Raw genomic sequence first — 24,069 nt, forward strand, 5'->3', positions numbered from 1 at the left:
TTCATAGTACAGCAGCTATTTGAGTTATTCCACTTCTGTTTATTCAGCAAGCTGCTCTGGAGAACCCTGACTCCTTGCCCATGTAGATGGGTCCTTAGTTAAATGTGGAAAATTCAGTTTTTTTAATGGCATCCCAATGGTAACACTCAGTTTATTGAAGTGTAATAAACTATGAATAATTGTATGTGTATAAATAAAAGACTGGCCAGAAAAAGTCAATTTAATTTATTGTCAAACTGTGAAACAGTACAAAATGGCTTTGTTTTATACTGAAGTAGTTTTATATATCAGAGTAAAATCTTTCTCTCATAGTTTTAGTTGCTTATGAGCACGTATGGCACATCTAATTTAACAGGAAGTCATCAAGATACTCATTTAATTGCGATGGATAAGAGCAGCCCAGATCCATGATGGCAGAGTGCTTTATCAGCATTGCTGACTTTCCTAAAAAGTGGCCCTGTGCTGTGCCTGGCATGACAGAACAGCAGAACAGGCTTGTGCTGAGGCAATGGGCAGAAGCATCACAAATGCACTTCTTCCAGTCATCCAGCTGACAGGAGCAGATATTAAACAGCTCAGGGTACTGAAGCAAAGCCACGTCTCAATTGACCCCCGTGTCTCTCTCCATGCTGCTGCTTTCTGAGGCTGCAGCTGTCCACTGCTCTTGATTTGGCAGAAAATGCCCCTGCCTCCTGCTGGCAAAGGTCAGGATCTGTTGGGCATCCCTGTGAAGTTTCTGATACCCTCTGCTAACCTGGGAGTGTTGGCTGCTTCTCCAGAAAGCTGATGTGGTTCATGTTTAGTTTGCATGACCTACATCTCTATGGGAGTGTTAAACATACAGGTACCAGGCTCCTGCCACAGCTTTCTCCCAAGCTAGCACTAATCCTCACTAGGGTTGAACCAAGTGGTACTTCCAATATTGACTTGAATTTTTGAAGATTGACATGTGCCATTATGTTTGTACCACCTAAAAGGTTAAAAGGACACTCTTAGGCCCCTTTATCAGATTAGGATCATCCCTTTCCCCATCACACAAAGTGTGCAGCATTGTTCACAGGCAGGGCAGCAGCAGAAGTGTTTCTTTCCAATGCTGGGGGAAATGGAAAGCAATTCCTCAGGGCTACTGGGCAGAGGAGCTGCAAAGGTGAAAAGTAAAACACTAGGTATGCTCATTCAGTAGCCACTAAACGTTTAGGTGCAAGACCTTAGTGATTTTGGGTTGCTCATGTTTCAAGGTTGTTGTGTACTGCTAAGTAGCACACCCTTTGTGTGCGGTGCTTTTGCTACCGCTCTTCCCAGCCCCAAAATTTACCCAATGGAATGGTGTGTTTTGTTGTTTCAGAGCAGTATTTGGTCAGCAGCCACAGATGTAGAAGCAGAAGTGCTTGAGAATAGCCCACTGGGAGCATGAGTTCGGCTCTGCAGTTCAAATATGAAGAGAGGACGAGTTCTCTTTGCAGTGGGTCGGAACTGGGTGGCCAGCTACAGCACACACTTTTCAAACCGCGGTAGTGTGTACCGCAACACGAAGGGATCAAGTTCAGAGGTTTTGCCAGCCCTGATAGACACCGATCCATGGTAAAGGGGTGTGAGGGCAGAGTCAGAGCAGCCCCGCCAGAGTGTCGCGGAGCTTTGCGGGACTTTGGGTGCCCGGGGTACCTCGCCTGCCCTTCCTGGAGTGGAGCGCCGCTGCGGCCAGGGAGGGAGCCCGGGAGAGACTGCACTGTACCCTGGGCGAGTTTAGGGAGAAGGGCGGTGGGTTACTGAAAGGGATACAGAAGACCTTGTAGGGTCTTTCTGTTGAAAGGAACCATTAGCCCTGAGCTTGTGGCATCTTTTGCAGGCCCAGAACCAACTGCACATCAGAAGCCGCTTTTGGTTATCCTGTGCCTGCCGAGCCCGGTGTGGCGGGCAGGGCCGGGGCCGCGGACAGGGTGTCGCAGCCGGGGGGCCGGGCCGGGGCTCTCGGCGCTGGGGCGGGCCGTCGCTAGCCGCCAACTCGGGCCCGGCGGCCGCTTCGCCCCTCCCTGGGGCCGGGCGCTCCCCGCGGCGAGGCGCTGGCGGCGCTGCAGGCGCGGCGAGAGGCGCGGCGGGCAGCGGCTCCATGGCCAGCATGGCGTGCGAGGTGATGCCCCTGCAGAGGTACGTGTCCAGCCGGGGCAAGCCCGGGGCTTCTGCCAGGCGGTCCGGCACGGGGAAGCCGGGACTTGGGCCCCGCCTGGGAGCGGGGATTCCCCTCTCGGGAGCGGGATACCCGGCCCCGCGCCGGGGCAGTGCAACAAGTGGGGCTATTAGAGGATCTCCGGGGTGCGAGATCTCCGGCGTCCTCGGGCGGAGAGGAGGATTCGATGTAGCGCCCCGAAATCCACACAGCGCTCTCCGTGCGGGGTAGGAGCAGCTCTCGGGTGTAGAGGGACCCCGGCCAGCCCTGGGTCTCGGGCGGCTCCGTGCGCCCGGGCAAGCCCGAGCCCTCCGGCGGCTGCTGTACTGCGGTACGGGACCGCGGCCGGGCTGTCCCTGCACAGCCCATCTCCGGCTGGCAGCTCGCGCACTCAGCCTGCCGCAGCATGGGCGACAGGTTTAGTTTTCGGAGGAAAAGGGCTGGGTATTTCCTAGGTGCCGACGCATGTCTCCCTTCAGCACCAGCGAGTACCTCTGCTGCCAGCGAGTACCTCTGCTGGCATGTGCTCCCGCCACGCTACGGCAGGGACAGCTGCAGCCAGGCTTCTGAAATGGTAGGGCACAGACCCGCTGCGGGGACACGTGTACACAGCCCTTTCACTGGGTCATCAAATTCTTATTTTTATTTTTACTATTCCTTCAGTCCTCAAAATTAAGCAGTCCATATCTCCCCTAGTAGTATTTGAATATTTTTGTAATCTACGAAACAGTAAATAAAAAATTTACTGTGCCATTTCAGCACCGTGGTGGTGCTGTTTCAACATGAGCTGCAGAGTTGCGGCTTACTTGAACACAATAAAATAGTAACTGAAATTGCTGCCCAAACTGTTGTTGCCTTGATAAGGTGCAGGGTCTTGTGCAGCTAGACGTGCAGAAAGTATCTTTGGAATCATGGGGTTCCATGTTGATGACTGCAGAGAAACAGAAATATAGTTTGCATGTCTTGAAGTGGTCACGGTGCATCATTTCTATTTGAAGGATCCGTCTCACATAATATTTTTAACCTTTCAAGGATCTGACTGTCCTGTCAGTGGTTGGAACAAGTGGTTGTTATTGTGCTCTTGACTCTTCACCCCAGGGGAAGATAGGTTTCACAGGCTGGCTCTAATTAGACTCTTTGTTGTTGCAAGCACTAAATCTCGATCAGTTAGAGATGCAGTCAGCACTTCAAAAATGAGGCATTTTTTTCAAACTCCATTAAGCTGTAACCATAGTACAGAATTGGTTTTGAGTTTTTCACTTAAAATAATTCACACAATTTTGGCTTCTTTTCCATCTCCTTGATCTATTTTTAGGCTGTATATACTGTTCTTTTTAGCACTTTTTTTTTTTTTTTGGCACAGATTGCTAGATCCCTTTACAATGGCATTCTCCAGGTTGCACCTTTATTTTCCTGTTCTTCCCTCCCTCAGGGCAGAGTTTCGTTGGCTTTGAGCATTTTTTGTCAGCTCCAGGAAAGCTGATACTTCCACTATTGGTTAGTACCAGCGTGGATTGCACTATATTTGTGGTTGCTGTGGGGTGGACAGGCTGATGTTGCTGTTCCAGCTGAGGGCATGGACAAATTGCAGTGCATGGTTCCTTTTACTAGATTTAATCAGAGTAGTGGCACCCTTCAGGTTCTGTGATTCAGGACACTTGCCAAGCTGAAAGAATCTGTCTTTCCCTCTCAAGAAAGGGAATGAGCTGCCTGTAGTAATCACACTTGGTTCCTTTCCTGGTTGAAGGAACTTGCTCCTGCCCATCTCCTGCAGATGCTCCATGCTCTTTTTGGGGCCACAAGGCTGGTCATGCTGTGCCTGCCATGGAAACCCTCCTGTGCTGAAGCAATACGAATGTGTAGCTGGTGTGTAAAATCTCGGAGAGGGAGAAGGGTTCTGTGTCTACCAAGGTATGTGTGAGCTGTGAGTCTGTCTTCCAGAAAATCATATAAAGTGCTTACATAGAGCCATATGGACTATAATGGTGTCATCCTATATATAGATATCTGTGGAAGGCTGTGTGATGGGTATGGTGTCCTGTGGTGAAGGAGTGACAATAGGGATGTCAGGGTTATATTTCATTGCATGGGAAGAAGTGGAAGGCCAAATGTATTGAATCCTCACTGCAGGAGGTACTATTGCCCAAGCACTGTAGAAGGCACCGATGAGTGTCACATGGATTGCATCACTGATTTTCCAGCAACTTATCCATCAGTAATTGTCTCTTCTATTGCTAGGCTACCATATTTTCAGAATAGCATTAGCTTACTTTGGTATCCCAGCTTCCTAGTTAGAGCATCACTAATGTTGTTAATGCATGTTTTAATTAATGTATTCTAACTCAGTCTATTGCAGATTTAACAACAGCTGTGCAAAGCTGAAGCCGGTAGCTGCCTTTGTCAATAGTATCTACCAATTTCTGCAGGAGATAAGAAAGGCAGGTACACCTTGGGCCTTGTTTGTGATCGATGGCCCCTGTTGCTTAACAAGTCAAGGTAGTGGAAGAGTGAAACCATCACAAATATTTTTAGCAAGTGCATCTGAAAGCAGTAGGGAATGTGGCTGATCTGTTTCTAATCTGCATGGGGAGTCTCACCTGCAGTTACCAGGATTGTTTGAGTTACCTTATTGGTTGTTTTGTTTGGGATCTTTCACAAGAACCCAGCAGTTTAGCCCAAGAACACTGCTGTATTCCACCACCTTTTTTGTTTGTTTTGGGAGCAGTGGTTGCTGTGTTCTCTTTATCACATTTGTGAACATTTTTGTGTGTAAAGTTGTACTGTAAATAAGTCTGATCTTTTGGACTTTCTTATCACTTTCTACCCAAGGTACTGGGAGTGCTTGACAAGTCCTAATGAAGTATATTCTGGAATATGGATGTGAAGTATGCTCTCTGAGGGTGGAGAGAACTTGAATCTAGTTTTTCTTTGCTTTGAATTTGGGTGGGTTTTTTCCTCTGGTAGAAGAATGAAGAAAAATTTAAACCTGTAGCTCTCATCTTCCTCAAGTCATAGCTTGTTAGAAAATGCTATGTGAATTTTTTGTCTTACAAGCTCAGATTTGACCCATAGCTGGGTACCCTGTCTTTTCACAACTGTGACATGGTGAGTATAGGAGTTTGTGGAAGCTCCTCCTCAGTACCACTGGGGGTGGAAGGCCCTGAAGAAGAGGAAAGTTGGTGTGGAAATTTTCTTTGGTGTTTGTCTCTGGGGTGTCCACCTGATAAAGCAAAACAATATTAATATTTGCCTAAAAACTGGCCTCTTATATACCTTTATTTGAAGCGTGCAAGCTTTTAACAAACAATCCTGAAACTGAAATCACTGGTTACCTAGTAACTCTTCTTTGCCATTATAATGCAACAGGTATGTGTGTGTGTTATGCAACTTCTCTGTTTAATTCTGACAAGAGGTGAGATTTTGGCTCATGCGTTCATTCTGCCTCTTTCTGAGCCATTTTCTGGTTTTATCCTAGTGAAGACTATTGCCAAACCACAAGTAAAAGAAAAGACACTGCCCCATCTTTCATAATAAGACCCAACTAGCTTAAGAAGTAAAACAGCAAAAGTAAGCTGTTTAACATTGATGTCATTTTATAAAAGATAAACATATTTGCAATCTAGAAGGATAGTAAGCAGAAAATAATTACACAAAATTATGCTGTCAAGGGCTCCAGGATATTCAGGTATGTTAATATAAATGGAAAAACTGTCTCTTGCTCACAGTGGCACTTAATCAGCAAGAAGTTCTGCTCACTTCAGCTTGCCATGGGATAGCCTATGCTTCCCTGATCTCTAATGTTGTTTTGAAGTAGGAGGAGGTGTGCAAAAAGCCTTCAGTATACTTTTTTTCCTATTCAGGTAATATGTGTCAATCTCAGTTCCTCCTCACATACAGCCTGCACAGTTATGCCTCTAGATAGATGCCTGTGCAGTGTAGTTTATTTGAGAGATCTTTAGGAAAAACATGCTGAAGAAACATCTTTGAGGAAGATGATGGGATCCTTTGGAGTTTAATATTTAAACCAGTTCACCCACACCCAAATAATTGTAGATATTTTGCATAGTATGATGTTTTTGCAGAATACATGAGTTCGGAGTAAAGAAGCTGGGTTGTCAGCCTTGGATTTTGACATATGGCTCATTTGCTGAGTAGCTTACTTAAGTGGTATGCATGGTTAGGTATAAGCACAACTATTGTGAAGACTGGAGATAAAGATCTGAAACAACACATTATGGTTTTGACTTACTGAAGTTACTCTTCCAGGAAAATGGAAATGTTGGCATGGAAATAACTCTCCCAGGAAAATAGCTGTTGAGCATTTATTTTTTAAACACTGCATATATGGCATTCCCTCCTCCCCCTCTGTTTAAGGACATAGAGCAAGGGTGGTGTTGCTCCACGATTGAGGGTATGTTGTGACTTAAATGATGACCATTATATCACTGCAGTGTTATGATTAAATTTATGGTTAATCTTGCATCAAGGATGGTATTAGTCTTTCTTCTTTTGCATAATATACCTCAGTATTTATTTGAAGGAGGTTTATTTTGAAGGATTTATTTGAAGGCAAAAGCTTATGTTGCCTGCTATTTCTCATTTGCAAAAACATTGCCTTTTACCCACTGCTGTGAAGCACAAGCTATGAGTAAATAGGTCTATTGAGAAAATAAGCATGCAATAAATTTGCATGCACCATTCCAATCTTGCGGTTTTTTGCAACATTGAAATAACTTTTATGAGGTAATGACTTGGGTGGGTGAAGAAGTGCTGAAAAATTTTTGAATAAGATGAGACCTTCAGCAAAAAGCATACTGTAGCCTCAAAATCAATGTTTCCTTGAAGTTGTTTTTAGTGTTGTTGGTATTGAATGTCATAATAAGTAAATAAACAGTATTATTAAAATTCTTAGTAGTTGCAAAAATTGTATGTCTTTTCATCCAAGGAGGCATAGGTGTTCCGAATGATGAGAAGAAAACAAGTTTGACACCTTAAGAAGTCACCCAAAGCCTTCCTTCTCCTCCCTCCAAAACCTGCATAATTTTTGATATCATTAGTAAGTTGATATCACTGAGTTTTTCACTGGCTTTTTGTTTGATTGCTTTAAAAATAGAAGCAGCTATTGCTTTGTATTACAAAAAGTATTCTCACCAAAAACCAGCTACATTTCTTTTGAAGTTGAGAATTTCTGTGGTAGAATAGAATAGCCATTCCCTTATCTAACATTTGAGGTTAGAACAAACAGAGCCTCTGGCAAGGCAATAGGAATGACCTTGGCTGAGCAGCAAGACCCTGCCAGTGTCTAGGCCCTTCATCTCTGGGGCAAAATGTTGACCCATGAGTCAAAGTACATTTTCATAATTGTAAAAAAAAAAAAAATCCAACCAAAAAACTACAAAGCCAATATCTGGAATATTTGTTTTAATTTCATCAACAAAATGTCGCATTTAAGTTTTGAAAAGAGATGTAGAGTAGGAAAGCAACAGTAGGTTTGTCGTGGAGATTCCTGTGCCAGCAAGCTAAGACAGAAGAACTGCTTCTGATTAAGTGCAAATGAAACAAGGAGGAAGGACCCTGAGCCACTCTGATCTGTGGTGGGAGCTCAGTCCATTGAGGAGAGGGCTGACACAGGGGTATTCCTTATGCACCTAAATAAATTGGGAAATTTCCATCTAAATGGGTGTTCTACAACAGGCTCAGCAGCACCCTTATTCTGCCTGAAGGGCAAGATGATTTAAAGGTTGGACTTGTTCTGAGAAGTCTTTTTCACTCTCAATGATTCTATGGTTCTATGAGATGTCAGAAAAAAAAAAAAAAGAACCATGATTACCTGTTTAAGAATGCAAGGAGTGAATATAACATTGCTTGTAACATTCTTGTTGCCAAAGAGGGAGGCAAAAAAGGATAACTCTCCTTCTGTAATGGAAAGTTAGACTTCACCCAGGCTTTCATATTTCCTTCTACAAAACCAGAAAGGACGTGCCTGAAAATCCCAAGATGTGCTGAACTAACTAGTGGGCTAAACTGGTGTTCCTTCCAGTCTGACAAACCTTTTATTAGCTCAGTGGTGGTCACAAAGATACATAATATTAACTTCTTTACATGTGCAATAGACAGAACAAGTTTGGTTTGCTGTGGGTTTTTATGTTTGTTTAGGTTTTTTTTTTTTTACTTTGTGGTATTTGTTTTGGTTTTTAGCAGGAAGGAAGTTGTCAGGTAATCTCCCAAGTATTTCATGGAAGCGATTAATTTCTGTTTATTCCCTGGATTTAGGCGAACTATTTATATGCTTGAGAAAAAAGAGACTGCTGTATTTTGCACTCACCTGCTTGACCAGGTAATCCATGATAATTGAATAAATAACTGGAGTTTTTAAAAGTTATTTCATGCCTTCTGGACATAAAGCATACATAATTCTGGACAAAACTTTGAGAATAAAAAAATCCCAACCAAACAAAAAACCCCCAAGATTTAATTTACTGCTAAGCCTGTTTGTTAATTGGTAAGTTCTTTGCTGGGCAAGGTAGACATTAGAAGGTTTTTATGGTTTTCTCAAAAGTCTGGATTTCATACTAGTTAGCTTGGAGGTCTTCACCCCAGATTCAGCTACTGATCATTTGCTACACATGTAAAAATATGAACCACTATTGAGAAAAAGAGGTTTTTCACAGCTACAGTTATTACCAACCACGTGAAACCTTGAAACTTGATGATCTAAATTAAACTGATATTTTGTTTCTGACTTCTGTAAGAGCTTCTTTCTCTGCCATTCCCAGCTAATGGGCTTAAAATATTTGTTTCTCCTCAATTTTATTGTACGGTTGGATAAGTTTTTGTACAATTAGAAAACTTGCTTCATTTTAAGAAGTATCCAGTTGCATTTGCTGTGGAAGAAAGGGAAGGAAATGCAAGAGAATTCAGAGTCCCTGCTGAATACTACTTTTCCATCTGCTCTATCAAAACATATGTTGGGAGCATAAATGTATAAGATTATTTGGACTTTGTATGATTGTGCTGCTTTAATTTGGAAGTTAATTACAAACCTTGAAATACAGAGGGGTGTTTATGATGGAAAAGAAAGCATGATTGGTGTGGCTTCAACAACTACCACTTGAACATAAAGCAGCAATTGGTGTTGTCATTTGAAGTTGCACTAATGCACAGAAATCTTGATGGCACTGTAAACTTTCATTTATGTGAGAAAAAATTATTCATGTTTTCTGTCCACTACTTGAATTTGTTTGCATTGAGATTACAAGTACAGCTATTAATGCAGTGAACTGAATTGTTGGAGGGTGCCGCGGCAGACAAGACTCATGATATCATGATCATCAAGTCTCAGTTTATTGTGACAGATTACACAGTTTATATATGTTTGTTAATTAGCTCATACATATTGCAAAAACCGAGCTCATGATTGGTTGCTATGTGACTTGTACTATTATCTTAAAAGTATCTTTGTGAATGATACTTGCCTGTCCAGCTGGCCTTGCAGTTAGAACAGCTTAGTACTTCTTTGTTCTTCTCTATCTATTTCTACATACCAAGCAGTTTCAATATCCTGCTTTCTGCACACCATCTACTCTTCAGGGTCATGCAAACTTTGCAGCAGTCACGTAGCCCTCCCTATTTGGATTAATTTTACAGTATCATGTCCCCTGTTGTACAACCATTCCTCTGTCAAGCTCTCTTCATCTCCCCCGTTTTCCTTTTGTACAAGAAGGTGTGCATTCAGCATTTTCTGCACAATCTGCTGCATCAAGCCTTGCAAGCAAGTAAACACACAGGGCAAAACAAGCAAAAGTATCACAATTATGCTTAGAACTATTATGCTGTATTTGATAATGTCTCTTAACTATGGTCCGATCCCCAATCCTTTTAGCTATCTTTTTAAACCTAATCTATCCTCTACCTTTAACTGTTGAGTTAGCTCGGTCAATTTTCGTATTTGGTTATGGATAGATGTAGAGTGATCAGATAAGTTCATACAGCACATTCCTTCAAATTCTTCACAACTATGACCTTGGGCTAGAAGAAGTAAATTAGTGGTAGCTGCTCTGTTTTGCAGAACTGCATGACAGATACTACTTATATTTGTGGCAAGCTCACTCAACATTTTAGATGGAATACTAATTTACTTTTTTGTCCAGTAGGCTAGGATTTTCAATTGTGTGAGAGCTTGCACTGAAGTAACTCGTGGGGTGAAAAATGAGGTTATATTACAGAAGTGCACCCCACTTCATATTTCTCATGTTTTTGATTGTTCTGTTTAACATGAAAGAACAAACTTAATTCTAAATACAAACTATATTTATGATAAACTTAATGTTATGCTTTTGATTATCTAATTGATTGTCCCTCTTTTTCTTTTGCCATTGAAAAGCAATGGCAAAATGAACAGAAAAATCACAGGCATTACTAAAACTCATTAAAACTTAGCAAAAAAGTCTATAACATAATTAAAAACACACTTATGAAAAAACTTAAAAGCCTACAATCTTCTGTGGGTGAAACACAAATCTTTGTACAATCTACTTTTGCTGTGCATCCTCTGATTTACTTGTGGAGAGATTAGTGTTCTCTTGAAATTGATAAGTTTAACATTCTTCACTGAAATCTATCTAGATTCTGCACCTGCTAAAACACAAACAAACTCAACACTCCCCACAGGGACTGGAGGGTCCTCTCTCAATTCTGCTTCTTAAAATTTGCATGAAGAAATGGAAATATCAACATCTTTGTTATAAACATGAAAAAACATCAAGAACAAAACAATGCATACACAATTAATATTACATATAAAATCACAGTTACCAAGTGCTACACTATCATATTGTCATCCCAGAGTCTGAAGCAGCTGATAAACCTTAAAACAACAGAGATTTGGATAAAACATGTCCGGATCATGTTTCTCCAAGACTCCTTTTGAGGCTCAGCTGCCCTATATGGTCAAATTGTCAAGCCAAAAGGACTTGAATACTTTTTGATGCAGAAAACACCTGGGTCAATCACACCATCCACATAGAGCCAGAGCTTGGCCAGAGCTCAAACTCTAATTGGAGGATATGTTTTAACACATTATAAAACAAAAGTCCTAGAAATAACAGTTATAAGTAAAAAACCTTATTATTAAAAATTTATCAAACTATTAAATAATTGAACCTGTTTAAAATCTCTTTCAAGACAAAAATTCTCTAAATACAACAAACCCTTTCTTCAGAAATCTGAAAATTTGAAGTCTGAAATTTTGAATTAAAATTTGGATAATGAATTTTTAAAGGAAGATGAATTGCAGCTGCATAAAAGATTGGATAAAGAAAACACATGAGTAGTTAAAAAATCAAAAACACAGGATCCTGAAAAAACATCTTGTAATCAATCACCTAAAGAGACAATAAAACATATGAAAACTGACTGTAAATACTATAACAACACCTTAATACCTTAATAATAATTCTTATCACAAAAATCAGACAACTCACATTTTATGATCAACCTATTAACAAGAAATGTTTAAAATAGTTTAAGACAATCTTCTTAAAGCACTCATATAACATTAGTAACAATCACTACTTATCATTACTTACAAAAACTTAACAATCACTATTTATCGTATTATCTATAAAACTTAAAAATCACTATTACTTATATTATTATCTATAAAAACCCAAATAAAGAGATTACAAACTTAATACTAAAATTCCATCAGATGACATTTTCTCAACTCTTTGTTTTCAGAGACATTTTTGGTAATTAAATCATTACTAACATTTCTATCTTTATATAGTGATTTTTATCCATATCATATTTGAAATAACATTGATTCATATAATGTTTATCCTTCTTGGTATCTTGGAAAACACTCGGTACTGCTGTACTTTTTCATTACGTCTTCTGACTCTTGTAAGAAATTGGAAAGATGCTGTTGAAATTTTTGCTGTAGTGTTGCGATCCCGCCACCGGTGGCGCTGCTGCTCTCGGCGTTGTCGCTGCCATGGCAACCAGGACTGTGCCGCCATCTCCGCCGCCATTGCTGGGTGCTGCAGGGAGATGAGGGGCGGCGCCGCCTTGCTCCCGTCCTTGTTGTGTCACCTTGTGGATGGGAGAAGACACCCCCGCCACGGCCGCGCCCCGCCTGCTCCGACTCCAGCGCGGCTGAGCCCCAGGAACGCCCCTCTTCCCCCTTGCGCTGTTGCTCGGCAGTAAGGAGCCTTCCGTCTCTCGGCTGATGTCCGCTCCGCCCCGGGCTCCCCTCCGGCTCGGTGCTGGCCGGCCCCGCTCTGTCTGGCCCCGCGCCCGCTCCGTTCTACCTGATTCCCATTCACAAAAAGTGAATTTGGGATCCCAGTCCCGTTGCCATAAAGCAATTTGGACCTCAGTTTCCAGCACCTCAATGCTACTAGTGTCTATGGGAGGTACAGGCATTTCAGAAGCAGAGATGGGAATGGGAAAATTTGTGAGAACCGGAGGGTTTGGCTCACTAGAGAGAAGCGAGGGTTCACATTCCTTATTTTTCTCCCGAGCTGTCCGTATCACTTCCACCGCCCTCTTTTCTGCCTGACACATTAACAATTCGTTATGAACCACTCTCCAAAGTTTACTCATTTTCTTGCCTGGTTTATCCTCATCTAACACTAATTCCCACAACTTATCCCCATATCTTCTCCATTCTGAAAGTTCATGAACACTATGGGGGTTAATGAAAAAGCCGTAAGACTCAGCATGATGCAATATCGAGGGGAGATCCTTATCTAAGTCAATCCCCCTAATCTGCCTTTTTCTAAGAGAAGCACTAAATAAATCATATGCTGCTTGCCTTTCCATGATTACGTCGGTACCGTTGCTGGCTCCTTCAGGCTTCGGCAGCATGTATCGGCTGAGCCCGCCTCTACGGTCACTCAGGGCGCGGAGCAGAGCGTTTTGCCTCTTCTCTTTATTTTCGCCGTCCTTCCAGCTGCAGGACCCGAACTCCAACGCAGCACCTCTCTCGCCTTTGGCTCAGATGAAGTCCCTGTTTTCGGGCGCCAGTTGTTGGAGGGTGCCGCGAGAGACAAGACTCATGATATCATGATCATCAAGTCTCAGTTTATTGTGACAGATTACACAGTTTATATATGTTCGTTAATTAGCTCATACATATTGCAAAAGCCGAGCTCATGATTGGTTGCTATGTGACTTGTACTATTATCTTAAAAGTATCTTTGTGAATGATACTTGCCTGTCCAGCTGGCCTTGCAGTTAGAACAGCTTAGTACTTCTTTGTTCTTCTCTATCTATTTCTACATACCAAGCAGTTTCAATATCCTGCTTTCTGCACACCATCTACTCTTCAGGGTCATGCAAACTTTGCAGCAGTCACGTAGCCCTCCCTATTTGGATTAATTTTACAGTATCATGTCCCCTGTTGTACAACCATTCCTCTGTCAAGCTCTCTTCACTGAATATAGCGAAAAACTTCACCACCAGCTTTGTAAGTCTAAAGTACTTTCTTTACACTTAAAATATATATATATATTTTGTAAGTGCCAAATAATGCCAGCGTGCACGCAGGCTTGGAGACTGCATGCCATCAGGGGAGGGAGCTTTACCTGCTAGAGGTTCCTACCCATATCTCTGTTGTAGGTTGTCTTCAGGGAAGGCAGTAATAGATATTTTCATGGTCCATCAACTTTTCCTAGGCAGTCTCAAAGCTGTAGCAGTTTCTCATGAACTCTCTTCAGGTGCTGCTGGCCTCAGTTGACAGGCAGGCACTCTCCACCTGCTGTGCACGGCTGTGTCCTGCCTGGCTCTGGGAGCAGCAGCAGCTCCAGGCACTGCAGGTTGTTCAGGCTACTGAAGACAGACTTATGGAAGTGGCAGCAAGGTTTCCAGTAGCAGCTGTGCTCCCAGTCTTTTCGGGGAGCTGCTGAAAGCTGTCCAGTCACTGTTGCCTTTCAGAGGTGAAGTTTTAGCAGACCACAACAATATCAGAGGCAGTTTCTCTTCCTTCTGGTCTGGTGTTTCCTGCATCATGTGCTTTAAGGTCTTTTCTGTGGATGTCTATTAGTGAGTCTTTCCATATTCTAGTTGGGAGGTTAAATCCCTGTGATTATTTCCCTGGAACATTGTCTTGCTTATTTTCAGCCTGCCTTTTTGACTCCCTTGTATCTTGCCTTCTCCTTTATGTTCTGCTCCCCTTGGTGAATTTGGTGTTCATACTTGTGCATCTGCTATAACATTGGAACATTGGGTGGGTTGGAAATAAGCTGTGGTTAAATCTGTTTCTGGCTCTGTGCAGTGTGAGGGCAGGGTACTTACCTGGCTGCAAGCCAGTTTCAGCTCATCTTGCCGAGGGATCTTCATGCTGGCTCCAATGGAAACTGCAGAAAGTACCTGAGTACTTGACTTCCTAGTTGCAAATCCTACAGAGATGTTCTTTCCCCCTTTATAGAGTACTTTGAGCAGCTTTTATAAGCCAATAAATAAAATCCTTCAAAATTCAAGGGATCATGTGTGCTGATATGTCCCAGCTCACTGTTACCCTTGTGCCAGCACAGGCAGAATGAGCTGGATCAGGGCTGGTAAGTCACTTGCCAGGTGGTTATGTTGGGGCCAGGCCAGTTGACAACTATAACACAATTAAACATTTTGTCAGGGGATCTCCAAGCCAGCCAGTGGCAATCCCTGATCTCAAGCTTACAGGAATGTCATTCAAATAAACCTTCCACAGGCGTGATAAAACTGGGGAATAGGTAGCCTCATGCATACACCTATGGCCATGGTTGTTTCTTTGGTTACTCAAGATGTCCTTTGGTTTTTTTCCCAAATTTGGCTTTAATAGGCAGATTGTTTAATTCTGGAGCAGCAGACAGTTGCTGCTTGGTTTTCCTGGCAAAATGCTTTATTGTTGCTATGGGAATAGCCTTAGCGCTGTTACAGAGTCAGAATGACTCCTGGCTGTCTAGCGGGAGATCTGTTACACCACATTTGTGGACATTGAGAAATGAGTTGGATTGCCAGAATTTAAGGAAAGTAACTTAAAGCTTTCTTCCATGCATCATCCAGAGGACAAAACAGACTTAAGTGCTACTTCTGTAATGGGTGCAATTTCACTTTCATTGTCTCTGCTTTTTAAGAGTATCTTGAGCTGCAAATACAAGACAGAGCTGTGTACTAACTTACAAAATATATTTTGTTTTTTAGCTCCCAAGAAGATGAGCGACCTATGTCACCCTTCTATGTGAGGTATTTACTCCATTATTTTCATTTATTTTTCTGTGTGGGATTGACTCATTATTGGAATTTAATGTGGGGAGGGGTTCAGAAGTGCTGAACAGACTGTAATCAAAGTGAGCATTAATTTTACATTTGTAATTATTGCTCAGTTAGTGGGATGAGTCTTTGTAGTTATCATCTCTGTTGTGATTCTTTCATATTTAGAGAGGAGGCCCAGGGTTTAAGGTCTTTATTGCAAAATGGATGTGTTTTTCCTCTTTTCTTTGGTTTGTTGCATGTCTTAGATGCCTGAGTAGCTTATCTGCAGGCACAGGAGAGATTTTTGCTACAGGATTTGAGGAATTGACAGCATGTTTCTGCTCAGAAAGAAACCAGGAACCAGATGGTGAGTCAGCAGCCCATCCAGTTCCCTGCTGCAGCCTAGAAAAGCAGGAGAGTGCCTGGGTACCCAGCAAGCCTCATTGGAGGGAATGGTACTCATGCTGCATTTGAACAAATTGTTTCTTGTTTTGCCAGCTGCAGGGCAAAGTCACTGCTTGTAAAAGGGGTCTAATTCTGTTGACATCTGTGAAAGTTTGCTCTGCTTGTTTCAGTAGCAGGCTCAGTTCCAGTGCTTTCATTTATACTTAGTGGAAGAACAGGAGCCAGATCAATTAACAATGAAGGGCTGCAGAGGAGGAAGGGCCAGATATTATAATTGGGTTCTTTGATCTCTACAGAGTTTAAACAAATAAAAAGAAATCCCAGTGGTGCTTTTTGTGAGAACAGTGATAATTGGAATTCTTACAGCAATGTCTGAAATTTCTTAATCTCTGGTGTATATTCCTGTTTATCTTTGTAGCTTGTGTTTTTTCTTAAAGAATTTTTCTAACATGAAGCATAGAAAGAATGCAGTTAATGCCTACTGTGCAGAAATGGACTAGCCTGGTAGCATGATCTTGTCTGCCTTCCAGGCGATGCACCATCATTCTCTGCAATCCATTTGTGCAGATGTTTCCCAGTCTCTGCCTCAAAAGCTCCAAATTGTCAAAGGAGATTCTGCCTCTTCCTTCAGGAAATTATTTTGTAGATGCATACGTACATTGCCCTCTCTCCAATTTTCCCTAGTTTAAATCTTCTTCATATCTTTCCATTGAAAATTGATCACTCCTTTGTTTTTCTTTCTGGCTAAATGTGACCTTCAAATGGTTTTAGGGTTTCATTACATTTTCATCTGTCTTACTGCTCAGAACTGTCCTTCCAAGCCATTTCCTGGATTATAAAAAATTATCCATGAAGGAGATTCTTTTTGTCTGACCTTGTCAAGATCACCAAGGAAAGATGGGGGGAGCAAGGAGCGGACCTGAGAAAACTGATATCAAAGCAGGAGAAAGAAGCAAATTTGAACATATAAGAGATGTAGGCTTATAAGGGGGGAGAACAAAGAATGAGTGTGTCCACTGAAATGAAGGGATGGGTTTCCATGGGAATCTGTATTGCAAATAGGAAGGGAACAGTCAGGAATAAACACATAGCTGGGAAGTGAGGAAATGGCTGGTAGGAGTAGAGAGGGAGCTGTACACCTTGATACACAGGCTTCTTGCCAAGCCCGTGTCTTTTGTAACATTGCTGGGATACAGTTACTTGTAAATAAAGGGAACAGGTTGTAAGTCTTGCTTCTGTTTGTAACACATCAGAAATCTGAGGTCAGTTGCCACGTGCGGTTAATTTGGCAGGAGAGCTGGTGCTGGCTGGGCAATTCCTGGTGCTTCAACAACTGAGAACTTGAGTGGGTGGCCAGTTTTTTCTGTGTAACTTTGAAAGTTCAAGTTGTTGCCCCAGAGGCTGTGCATGACATATGTAGGAATTGCATTTCACACCATGGGCAAGGAAGGGAAGACTGTCTGCTTTAGCTGTCTGGTGGTCAAATCTATTACTACCAGCCATACTTATATAGCTTGAAATACTGCTCAAGTAATCCTTCCAGTGAATCATGAATATTTGGGCACAGGGTGGTCACTGCTGTGTTAATGCAGTAATTCCATATAGATAATTATACAACAAATTAAATCAGTGGGAACAAGAGCTCTTTAGCTTCCAAACACTGCATAATACTTGGCTCTTGCCAGATGGAAGGAACATTGTGTCCCTCTGTCATGGTTTAACCCCAGCCAGCAACCAACTGCTTTGCTCACTTCCCCACCAGCAGGATTCAGTAGAAAACTGGAATGGTAAGAGCTGGAAAACTCATGGGTTGAGATAAAGATAGGTTAATAGGAAAGGGCCATGCACACAAGCAAAGCAGAACAAGGAATTCATTCAGCGCTTCCTATGGGCAGGCAGGTGTTCAGCCATCTCCAGAGAGCAGGGCCCCACCACATGTAATGGTTTCTTGGGAAGGTAGATGCCATAACTGAAAATGTCCCCTCCCCTTCCTCCTTTCCCCCCCCCACTCTATACACTGGCCATGATGTCACATGGGCTGGAATACCCCTTTGGTCAGTTTGGGTCACCTGGCCTGGCTGTGTCTCCTCCCACCTCCCACACACCCCTAAATTCCCTGCTAGTACGAAAGCCAGAAAAGGCCTTGGCTGTGTGTAAGTCCTGCTCAGCAATAACACAAACATCTCTACATTATCAACCCTGTGTTCAGCACAAATCCAAAACACAGCCACATACCAGGCACTGGGAAGAAAATTAACTCTACCCCAGCCAAAACCAGCACGCCCTCCATAAATCAGTTTTAGTAGGATCAAATCAGACTTAAGTATTCAGTGCTGTACCATGTCAGCTAACAATGGAGATGTTTCCCTGATTGCTGTTTTCAACAATAAGACAAATGCTGAAGGTCTTAACTTTTAAGTCAGAACTGTCAAAATACCACCAGTAAATATACTATTTTTTAAAATGACACTGATTGGTTTGTTTCTTTCAATATTGGGAAAGTCAAGACTTTATCACCCCTGCTACTTAGTAAGGGAATAAACAGTCTGTAATAGTATGAGAGTAAGCAGTAAATGAGACAAAATGTGACATGGGTTTGTAAAGAGTGGTAACACCAGTACAACCATGTTATTTTTTAAAAGGCTTTCCAAAGAGAGGAAGAAAAAGAGTATACCTAATCTGGCTGATGTCAGCAAAATGTTTTATATCATGCCATCTATATGGAAGAAGTGGGCACAAGTACAAGAACATAAAGATAGGTAAGGAGGAGGTGAGACTTATAGATGTTGCTGGTAGGAGAGGAAGGGCATTGTTGCTAGAGATCCTGAAGTGCCTTGATAGACACTAGCATAAGAAAGTCAAATTATGTTCATTAATTGAGCTTATAGCAGAAATTTAGGAGGGTGAATGGGTTGGCAGTGTCCTCTGGGAGAAAATATGTGGCAGTAAGGTATTATATAGAGTGAGCTATATGGATATATTTCTAAAATATCTCACTGTCATATATATAAATGTTATTTATATATATATTTATAAAGATAAGCATAAAATTTAAGATATATACTAAAAATTAGTATAATACTAATTATACAATACTAATAATATAATACTAATTTTATTATACTAAAAATTAGTATAATAAAGTAATTTATTACTTATGACCTTACTGAGGTCTAATAATGAAAATCTTTGCCCTGATAGGGGAGTTCCTTACATGTGGAAATGCTGGGGAAAAAAAAAAAAGATGTAAACATACTTGTCCATGGAGGGATAAAAATACTCAAGTTGAAGTAATCACATGACAGTGGATATATAAAGGAAATATTTTCAGTACACTTAGAGGTATGGATACCCCTGTACAAGAGACAGGTGAAGCCTTAAACACTTTCAAGTCACTCATGTTCCAATAGCTTTAGGTTTGTGAAGATGATTAAAGAAATGGGAAGACTGTTACAAGATGGAGAAAAGAGCATGGAGGTCCTAGCTACTGTAAGAAATTATCCAGAGCACACATATTCCCCCTGAGTTTTAGACAGAGAGGGGAGGATGTTTATGGTAAATAACAATAAGAATGTGTACAAATAGTTTATTAATATATTTGGGTAGAACATTATTAATTTTGTAGCTGGAGCCCTCTTATTGGGCATAATAAGGATGATGTCAGCTTGACCAGTTTGAGAGACTTGCGGTTTTAATCCATTCACCTACTGCTGGCCAGAGTTATCCTCTCCCTCTCTGTAGTCCTTAATTAGATAATTTGTTGGCTCAGCTGTGCTCAATACCAGGAAAGAAGATTTCTATACCTTTAAAACAAGAGGAAAACCTTGCTAGGTGATTGATTGTTCCAGGGAGTTATGCCTGAAGGACATTTACGTTCCAAAACCTTTTGTAACAAAACCTTGTGGTAAAGGGAGTTGAGACTGTTAAAAAGTGCTCCTTGAATAACTCTTTAGTGAGAATGTGAATACCAGCTGCAGCATGTTTGAGTAATCAGTACTGAGAAACACTCAGCAGTTTCAGGAAACAAAGGAGTGTCTGGCAGCAGCAAATCCCTGTAAGCACAATTCTACTCCACATGTGCAAGGAGTTTTTGGAAGACAGTGAATCTTCAGGCATGCTTTGTGCTGGCCTGTGTGCCTCAGATGTGACGTTAGTTATGTAGATACTTTCAGAGGAGCTACCTGAGGGGACTGTCCTGAGATAAACCAGAGTGGTATTACAGGGGAGAAAAACAACAGCTTTGTAGTGTGTAGCTTTGATAACATTCAGAGCATTAAAATGAAATTGCAATGAGACCTAAACTCACAAGCAATGCCAAAGATTGCACTAATACCCATGAGTGAGGCATTGGACAGTTGTGCCTGGTTCTTTTCCTGGAAGTACTCCTGCGAGCATTATTCAGAACAACTGACTGTTTCTCCTTTTAACAGTTTTTGTTTGAGACAACTCTTTTGAAATAATGCAGGTCAGGTATTCTTACCCTGAAGTTTATTGAGTAAGATGTTTTATGCTGCTTATTTTCAGGTCAGTTTCCTGAAGAAACTGTAAAACTTTGCTTTGGATTTCACACCTGTTCAGAAATTTGCTTGGCCACCTTCACACTGAAGGAACGTGCCATAAGAGGTCCTGAGTCCACAGGAATGCTGGGCTCCATCACAAATGTGATGCTTGTTCATGTCCATCACACCTGCACTGGCTGAAAGTAGCCACCAGGCCACTGGGTGTCCCTGCTCTGGGTGCCCGGCTGCCATGCAGGTCTGAGGCTCCCTGGGGATTATTTCCTTGCTCTGCAGGGGAGTCTGCACAGACACAGCCATGCAAATTCACCAAGCTGAATCATGGGGCCTCTATGAATCCCCTGCAGGGTTGTCTCTGCTCCAAGCAGTAGGTGTCAACGTGCATCTGTCATAAAGGAGAGATGCAAGTGAAAAACTATTCAGGATTAGGAATACTGAATAGAGTTGCTTTTAGTGGGGTTAGTTTTCTGCGTAGTAACAAAGCAGTGTAAAAAATAATTTACCACGTTTAAAGGAGGAATAATTTGATCTGAGCTTGTGAAAGTGTGAAGGTGGTGAGAAAATAATGAAAGCATCTCCTCTGTGTGATGGGACATCCCAGTAACTAAGAGCACGCGCCTTTTGTATTGTCTTTAAACTCATTATTTTCACATTCTGTATGCTATCACAACACTTCTCTTTGGTGAAAGTGTGTCAAATAGAGTAGCTGTCTTGAAATGGATCCCACGTGAGTTTGCAGTATTGTATGTCACAGTGTGGAGAGTGGATAGCATTTAGACCATATAAATACCTATGAATTGAAACTTCCTAGATCAGGAATTGAATCCCTAGATCAGGGATTGAAGGCCATCAGGAATTTCCCATGTGTTATGTCAAGGCCATTTAAACATCCTCAACTTTGCATAGCAAAATGGTAAAAAGCTTTTGCATCTATTGAGGCTTTCTTACTGTTGTGCTTGGCTTTTAAAAAAGCAGAAACAAGAACAAAAGCCATCTTTGTTTCCTGAATAAAGCAGATGGACTGTAAGTACATTTCAGCAACAGGTGACTTCAATACCAGACTGCAAATATAGTTTATTAATTAGGCCATTAGGTATTGTCAAAAATTAATTAAATTATTTCATAAATGAAAACCCAGGGAAAACACTATACCAGTACATCAGTTTCCTAGTTTGCTCTGTTTGATGTTTTTTCTTTGCTGTTTTTGTCTAGATGCTAAGATGCTTTGCTCAATAGTGGCTTGAATGAAAGAAATCAGGAGAAAGGGCATTGATATCCAACTTACTGATATCCAGCATCTGCTATCATAAGATGCCCAAGGCAGACCAGACAAGCTGCAGGCATTACATAAGATAATTCTCACTCTGGTGCAGATCTTTTAGACTTAGGGAGTACTAGTTAGGGGGTGCAGGTGAGATTTAATGACGATGGAAAATGGCACCTTCTCGACCTTGAGGCTGAAACAGAAGAAAGGAAGCCATACAGTAAGAGTTTGCCTTTTGTGTGAAGTAAGACATTATTCAAAGCTGTTAGAGCACCTCTGAAAGTGAGCAAAAAAGACTTGAGTAAACAAGCTAGACAAAACTGGGAAGTGCTGGAGGTCAGACTTCCCAGAAGGAAAAGCATGAGGGTCATGAGAATCCAGTTCAAAAGTTCATAGTGCTTAAAACAGTTGTGTGCCTTTGTGCAGGTTTTCTGGCTGGCTTTCTGAAAATAAATGTCCCCCAGCACTGGGATGCCGTCCTACTGCCCTCAGTCACCTGAGGACAACTGTAATTTCTATGAAAAGTTGGTATTTCTCAGCATGTTCTGCAACAGCAGCTGCATAATCTAATAAAGATAATCTAGCCGTGCAGATCATTGATTGTACGTATCAGTGAAATGGAGCAGATGTGAGGAGAAAATAATTAACTGAAGCAGAACATGAGTTCCCATTGTCCAGATGATTTACTAAGCAAGGCAGATGCCTGCACAGGCAGGCACGCCAAGAGGGTTCTTCTAGGCATGGCTCGCCCTGCCTGTTTCACAGAAATCCAACAGCAGAGTGGCTTCTGCCACCCAAAAAGTTTGGAAAGCCTCACAGGATACACCCTGCCTGCCTGCCTGCCTGCTTGTCTGGGCTCTGAAATCCTTGCAGGGTAGTGTCTTTGGCTGTGTTTGCCAACGTACTCTTGCACCGCCTGTTGTGTCCTGCAGAAGGCTCCAGTCCTAAAACCACTGTGGAACTCTCTCCCCTCCACCATTTGTTGGTGGAGAGTAACTAAAACAATTTATCAACACATTTAAATTAAGCTTCAAAATGAAATAGCCAGAAAAATTACCAACTGTGGAATTAAAAGGAAGTTAGTGTATCTAGAAAAACTCTGATTTAAAATCTCTGTCTTATTGAGGGGAGGCTAATAAAAGAGCATTAACTTATCACAGAGCTAAGGATAAACTTGGGCTGAGTACAATAAAATCAGAATATCAGACCTTCATTTTGTAGTCATCCACTCAGCTGGCATGTAAAGGATACATATTTCTTGTTATTTGTCAGTAGTTTGAAAATCACCATGTTACTGTCTTTCTTACAGAATCTGTATTGTCTGAGTAGGGCTTTTCTAGATGCAGTAAATTAATTGTTACACATCATTAAAAATTAGGGTAATGTACTTAAAACTGAATTTATGTTAGTAAAGTGCACAGTTAACTGTGAATTAGAATGTACTGAGGTGTTAGAAAAATTTTTATTGGTAGAAAAAACTATATCCTAGGGATGTTTTAAAAAAGCTAAAATCCAAGCAATCCTTTCTTCCTCTCCACTACCACTTTCCTGGCATAAAAACGGGGAAGAAAAGTGTGATGTGGAAGGCAACCTCATTCAACTTGGTTTGCATGTAGATACAATAAAAAGGTGATACAGCATTAATCTACTCCCATGGGTGTAGGAGCTGTAGCAAGCACTTGAGTTGTATCTTATAATATGGGTTAGCCCACATTAGCGCACTAGCACCTTACTCGCTAATATGTCTCCATGGGAGACCAGGTCTTAAAAACTAGTTTTGGGCTGGGAAGAGGCCATATAGTTCCTCTAAGAAAAGCAGAAGGCAAGCAGGGGGCTTGAAATGTGCACTTCAAATTCCAATGCCATCCTGTAGTTAATAGTCAAGATGTTAGATGTGAGAAGAGTGTGATCTCACAGATTTTGTTTCCTGTATGCAGATATTTTATCTGTAACAATAGGTACAGTAATAGTTGTTTGCGTGTCTTCATGAAATTATCTGAATGACACAACCGCTCAGGTCCTGCTCAGGTAATGTGGAACATACTGGCAAGTCCATGACTGCTTTCCTGGTGTGCCATCACTCCGGTGACCTGTGCTGGGACTGGAGAGTAGCACTGAGTGAAGCTGGGACTGGCAGGGATGTGTGTGTGGTTAGAGCCAGGTGAGCACACCGGCTCAGCCTGAAGCACATTGCAAGCTTGCAGCTGGGTGTTTGTGAGGAGGAGTCACACTGTTTGTTGGTTTTGTTAAAATAGCTGTAGTGACCCCTCATTTATCCTTCTCTTCCTCTGTTGCCTGCCTTCTGCTCAAGTGACACTGAAACCCAGAAAAGCCACACAGTGGTTATCTGAGAGTGTTGCAGCTTCTCAGCTAGCTCTAACCCCATAAAGTGCAAAGTATTCAAGGGAAAAAGAGAGGAAATCTTTGGGTAGCAAAGGCAAATCAGCTGTTGATGGTTCTAGAATGAAATTATTTGAGAGAAACTG

At 41.8% G+C, this 24,069-nt stretch overlaps 1 protein-coding gene and 1 long non-coding RNA gene across 15 annotated transcripts in view; one reads left to right on the forward strand and one right to left on the reverse strand.

Moving 5' to 3' along the window:
* The window catches only part of FAM13A (family with sequence similarity 13 member A), a 133,191-nt gene that overhangs the window by 70,518 nt on the left and 38,604 nt on the right, over positions 1-24,069 (forward strand). For 12 of the 14 annotated variants that reach the window (XM_085579121.1, XM_085579124.1, XM_085579126.1 and 9 more), the window contains one exon: positions 15,347-15,388. In XM_085579121.1, the coding sequence (XP_085435247.1) occupies positions 15,347-15,388 (42 nt within the window). Of the gene's footprint in view, positions 1-2,018; positions 2,146-15,346; positions 15,389-19,450; positions 23,745-24,069 lie in introns of those variants that run through there. The other 2 variants (XM_085579132.1, XM_085579134.1) reach the window with 2 other exon arrangements.
* Positions 9,479-18,712, reverse strand: LOC146767644 (uncharacterized). The gene is made up of 2 exons (XR_014955195.1): positions 13,753-18,712; positions 9,479-13,175 (listed from the first exon to the last, which is right to left on the reverse strand). It is a non-coding gene; the product is annotated as an uncharacterized LOC146767644 (long non-coding RNA).

Source organism: Lonchura striata, chromosome 4, assembly GCF_050655825.1.
Source record: "Lonchura striata isolate lonStrDom1 chromosome 4, ASM5065582v1, whole genome shotgun sequence".
Taxonomy (NCBI): domain Eukaryota; kingdom Metazoa; phylum Chordata; class Aves; order Passeriformes; family Estrildidae; genus Lonchura; species Lonchura striata.